Source organism: Micromesistius poutassou (genome assembly GCF_964030765.1).
Source record: "Micromesistius poutassou genome assembly, chromosome: 6".
Taxonomy (NCBI): domain Eukaryota; kingdom Metazoa; phylum Chordata; class Actinopteri; order Gadiformes; family Gadidae; genus Micromesistius; species Micromesistius poutassou.
Genome location: NC_140276.1, coordinates 11,724,007 through 11,729,450, shown reverse-complemented (window position 1 = coordinate 11,729,450; position 5,444 = coordinate 11,724,007). Strand labels below are relative to the sequence as shown.

The 5,444-nt window shown below is 45.2% G+C and overlaps 1 protein-coding gene across 1 annotated transcript in view; it reads left to right on the top strand.

The window, feature by feature from the left end:
• matr3l1.1 (matrin 3-like 1.1) overlaps positions 1-5,444 on the top strand; it is a 13,853-nt gene extending 8,409 nt beyond the window's left edge. The window contains 9 exon segments of the mRNA XM_084469177.1: positions 73-170; positions 572-710; positions 861-886; positions 980-1,093; positions 1,345-1,472; positions 1,780-2,170; positions 2,367-2,496; positions 4,691-4,812; positions 5,180-5,444. Coding sequence (XP_084325303.1) covers positions 73-170; positions 572-710; positions 861-886; positions 980-1,093; positions 1,345-1,472; positions 1,780-2,170; positions 2,367-2,496; positions 4,691-4,812; positions 5,180-5,212 — 1,181 coding nt within the window. The 3' untranslated portion in view covers positions 5,213-5,444.

Sequence of the window (5,444 nt, the reverse complement as noted above, 5' to 3'; positions counted from 1 at the left end):
AGACTTATTGAAAATACTCATTTACTTGTTACTACAGTCCAATCTAAAACGTGATGTCATGCTCTTCCTCAGGCAAAGTGAAGGAGGAACCAGATGAGGAGACGCTGATCTGCGAGGAGAAAGAGCCGGCCTCTGCACCTGAGCTTAAAAACTCGAAGGAGGTGGATGAGGTTATTGTATTGTTATATTATATTTTCTAGATGTATTGTTGTTCTAGATGTAGTAATTTATTCTTACTATCAATGTCGTAAACATTTTTTCAGCTCTCTGACAGCAGGTATTCAGTTAGTCTTGGTTGTGGTTTTCAGAATTATTCCTGTATTAAAACAGCGTCTGATTTGGTCCAATTTAACTCTGGTGACAGTAGACACTGTCGCCAAGCAAAGATGGATCAAACAAAACAAAGATAGATCAAACATTAAGGGAATTCTAGTTCTGGTCTTGGAAATTCTGATGTGTGAAAGTGTTTGCCCTGCTGTTGGAATAATTGTTACTGATCAAGTCAATAGATAGTAGCAGTTATCAACAAAATGCATGTTTCTGGTTGATTCTTAAGTCTTTAATCTTCCAGGAGGGGGAAGAGGAGGAGCCCAACTTCATGGAGTTGCTTGCGAACTGCATCACTCTTGATGAACTCTGCGAAGAAGACAAGGAAGAGGAGAAGAATGAGAAAGAGATGGAGAAGGAGGAAGAGGAGTGTAATGATGAAGGTACTACTACCAGAAGTGACAGGCAGGCAGTTGTTTGACATCTATCACCTGGATCACTGCAGATACCCTCAGACCAAAACATGCTTTCTAATCATATGTTCTCTCTGTAGGAATGGTGCTGCTGTTGACATTTGTTTTTTTGCTTTTCAGATAAGCAGGAGGAAGGGGACTCCAAGGTGAGGAAAGGAGAACGGGGAACGGGTCTTTGCTACTCATTCTGCTACTTCCAGTTTATGCAATATTGAAAGAAATGTGTCGTGTTTGCAAAGGTGATGTACTTCAGGAACCTCCCATCATCGTGCTTCACCGACGGCGAGTTTGTGAATCTTGTGAAGGACCACGGAAAGGCGGTCCAGTATTTCCTGGTCCCTGATCGCCGAGAGGTGAGGATGGCTGCTGCTGACATTGTGTCCCTCTCGTCTGTCCGCTTGTGTCTCGGTTCTTTGCCCCTGTTCTTGTTAGCTCGACTTATCAAATTGATTTCGTCATCATGCCTTCGACGGTCAATCCTTCTCCGTTCTCCTCTTGCGAAGAGTTCCAAAGTTTTACTGAAGGAGAAAGTAATTTCACTCTGGATTCATAAATATTTCTACGTCCATCTGTTAACCAGTGGTGTGGTGGTTGTGTCTCGCAGGGCTTCATCCAGATGTCCAGCGGGTCTGAAGCCACGCTGGCCTCCAGGCAGCTGGGGAACCACCCTAGCTTTAAAGGCTCTTTGATGGACTTAACACTGGCCAACACATACCCCAGTCTGTCCGCAGGGTAAGGCCCCCATGCTGTCCTATCCATGTTGACGTTCTGTTTGGAAAAGGTGATGTTGAAATCTAATCCATCGTCTCCCAAACACAACACACCTGAAATAAAGCGACCCCTATTATCCTTTGGCTTTGTATCGTTCCAGGTTTAATTGGTATATGCACATTAAAGAAGTCAAGACATTAATGGGAATCAAACGCTTGAATTTCAGGCATCCTGCACTGTGCAATATGTAACATAAGATAACAAATGGAACATGAATAGTGCAAACTGCTGGTATAAAATGGGCTTGTGTGTTATTTTCTGCACCCAGATGGAAGATGTTAGACTCTGGGCCAGACGAGGAGAGGGTGGAGGAACCCAGAGCCAAGAGCAGCAGGAGCAGCTCCCACTCAGGGGGCCCAGAGGAGGAGGTGCTGGACAAAAGCAGCTCCAGCCCTGCAGTGTCGCCTCCTCAGCCCACCGGGACAGAGGAGTCCTCCCACATCAGTCCTGATGAGGAGTCGCCGCCGCCGCCGCCTTCATCCAGGAAGTCCTCTTCAGAGAAACAGGAAGTGGAAGCGCCTCGCCGGGAAGACACTCCAACACAGGAAGTGAACAGCTCGGAGGACGTGGGGTCCGACCTAGGGAGTAAAGATCAGGAGCAACCAGACGAGGACAAGACCACACCCACTCCAGATGGACAAACGCCACAGACGGACGAGGTACAGTGATGTGATGACTAACGAGACGCCACTAGATGACCTGCATAAACATGATGAGAAAAGTATCAGTCATGGAAAATATCAAATTGAATATACTTCACGTCACTTTCGGAAAAACATTTGGAAAACGTACTGGCTGTGCAATAATTCTACCCCATGATATAAACGTGCATGCTACGGTCATGTTGTGCTGCAGAACTCTGAGGGCGTTGGCCTGGGAGATGTGGAGACCAAGCAGACAGCAGCCTGTACAGAGAGGTCGGTTCACCCCCAGCCAGGGCCTGCAGGGGGCGCCGCGGAGCCTCCTAAACCCACCAAACCCATCGGTATGACTAAAACCAAGAGGAAAGGCTGTTTCTCTCCTTCACATTTCCTTATGTATTTGTAAGCGGGCTCAACTCTTTTGAAATGTTGACGTTTATTTGAAGGAGAAACTTGGAGCTAGTCTCTGCCCACCAGCGGACTTTTGGTCTACTTTTTTTCGACATTTAGTGGAAGGGCTATGGTATTGTTCAGGCTTTAGCTCTTGCACCAGCAACTCTCATTAGTGACCATCAGATTTGGGGGGAGGGATGTAACCAGAATGTTTGATTGACCTTACCTGGTAATCCAAAACGGGTACCTCATGCAATAGCATGTGTGGAACTCGTAGAGGGCAATTAAAGTCCATGTCTACATCTTATCCTAGGTCTTTAAATCTTTTTTTACTTTTCACTACTTTGTAACCCTTATTCAGGGCAGTTGCTAGGAATTCTGGGCCCCCTGAAAGAATATCGGTGTGGGCCCCTCTCCCCCATTCATTGCCACCTTAAATGTTCTTGTTTTTCAGTGTTCTTGACGGTGCCTGGTGTAATACACCCAATTTGTTTCCTTTTTTACATTTAACGACTTAACAAGTCAGAGCAGGCCTATTATTATGTAAGTTATGTATTATTAATTGTCTTATTCTCATTTCCCTGATTTGCAACATGTTATTACACCTTTGATTGCAAATACATTTTCAATTAACCACTCAACAAATAGGTGTGGGTATTTTATTGTATTTAACAATCAAGCACTGATATGCAAAAAACAAAGTGTCCTGGCTCAAGATAGTCCACAGGTAAATATGTAGCATTTAACTTAAATGTGCAAGTGAAACAAAGAGCACATGGAATACGTTGTTGTAAAACAAATATCAAAAACAACAACAAGCCTCATCTAAATTAAAGTTTCAATTGGCTTGATCGCTCACTCACTTCCGATGAGGAAGAACCATGGGAAGAACCAGGCACGTGCACACATAGGGCCCTAGGGGTGCTTGAGCCCCTGCCCTTTTTGCCTCATATTAAAAAGTGCCCTCTGAGTGTTCTTCAACAATCGCGCCCGCAAAAGTGCTCGTCCGCGATCTAACGGCCCACCCACCCCCGTCAACAATCGCGCCCGCAATAGCGCTCATCCGCGATCCAACCCCCCCCCCCCCGTCAACAATCGCGCCCACAATAGCGCTCGTCCACGATCCAACCCCCCCGTCAACAATCGTGCCCACAATAGCGCTCGTCCGCGATCCAACCCCCCCCCCCCTCAACAATTCGGCACCTGCCCCTCAAAACTCAGTGTGCACGGAAGAAAGAACAGCGGTGTGGACCAAACCATTTTTTAAGAAGGGGCCAAGGGGATTATTGAAATTATTAAAATTAGAATATTGTATGATTTGTGTCTTTGTTTTAATTCGGATTCATTCATATGAATATATATTAGTTCAGTGTATGCATAATCATTTTGTCATAGAGGCTACTGGGGGCTGTGTGTGGGCCCTAGCGGGCTGTGGGCCCTTATAATTGTCATAACCTTTCCCCCCTATACGACGGCACTGCCCTTATTACATCACTTTTATCTAAAGTGAGTTTTAGGCTTTGGTTTTCCTTAAAGGGGTGATATCATGGTTTTCATGTATACATGTTTTATGTCTGCAAAGCTAGAAAAATCTAAGTCAGAGTCAGGGGGGCGTGTTCGCGTGAAACAGCTCGTTTGCACTTAAACGTTACTTCCGTAATAGTGTGAAGTCAGACTGTGCAGTGGGCGTTGCTGAAGTGCAGAAGTCCCGCTACCCGCAGTGTTTACAACTTCTCGGGGCTGTGAATTTTGCCGACTCAACCAATCACAGCAGACTACTCGGGAGGGGGGCCTTTATGCGACATACAAAACAGAACATTTTTGAAAGACACTGAAATTGGTTTTGCAGAAATGAACAGTGTGAGAACAATAAGGGGTATTTCTAACATACAGGCGTGTCACCCCGTTCCAGTAGTACCCCCAAATGAAATTATTAACCCTAAAAAAGCATGATATGGGATCTTTAGAAATAGCTGTGAAAATAAACCCTCAACACTCAAAGTGTGAATATCATTGTAAAGATAATTTGCCACAAATAAAACATTTGTGGTCTGCTACTGTTGTCCATTGTCCCAACTCTCCCTAATTCCCAACTCTCCATTTGAAACTCTGCTGACCTTCATATCCTCATCGTGTGGGACGCAGGTGCTGAGTTCGTCCGTCCGGTCGTCGGCTACTTCTGTAACCTCTGTGAGGTCATCTACGTGGATGAAGAGGAGGCCAAGACCGAGCACTGCAGCAGCCTCACACACTACCAGAAATACCAGGTGACAGCCCCCACACACACTACCAGAAATACCAGGTGACACCCCCCACACACACTACCAGAAATACCAGGTGACACCCCCCACACACACTACCAGAAATACCAGGTGACACCCCCCCTCACACACTACCAGAAATACCAGGTGACACCCCCCACACACACTACCAGAAATACCAGGTGACACCCCCCCTCACACAATACCATGATATATATGATATGATGAGTACTACTAAGCAGACTGATTGCATATATGATCTTTTCAAATATCTGTAGCTTGTAAGTACATAATCTCCTGTGACCTCATATCAGGTTACCCCAAATTCTACAGTTCAGTGGAAGCTAATTATTCTTATTGCATTGTCTTTCAGGAGCACACAGGCCAGGACCCTTGGAGCACTTGAGACACACTGATTCAGATGCTAACGAATGCCTCCCACTGATGAATTGGCAATGGCATTCTCTAGGTTTTTTTTCAGATTTAAAAATATGCTAAATGTATATATTACCCACATTTTGTTGGACTTGCTTTGTGTGTAAAGCATTTTGTAATCTTCTGTTGATGTTCAATGTGAATAGTGTTGAACCCATGTAGTGGGGCCTCATGTCTTAAATGAGAACATCCCTGCACGTTCA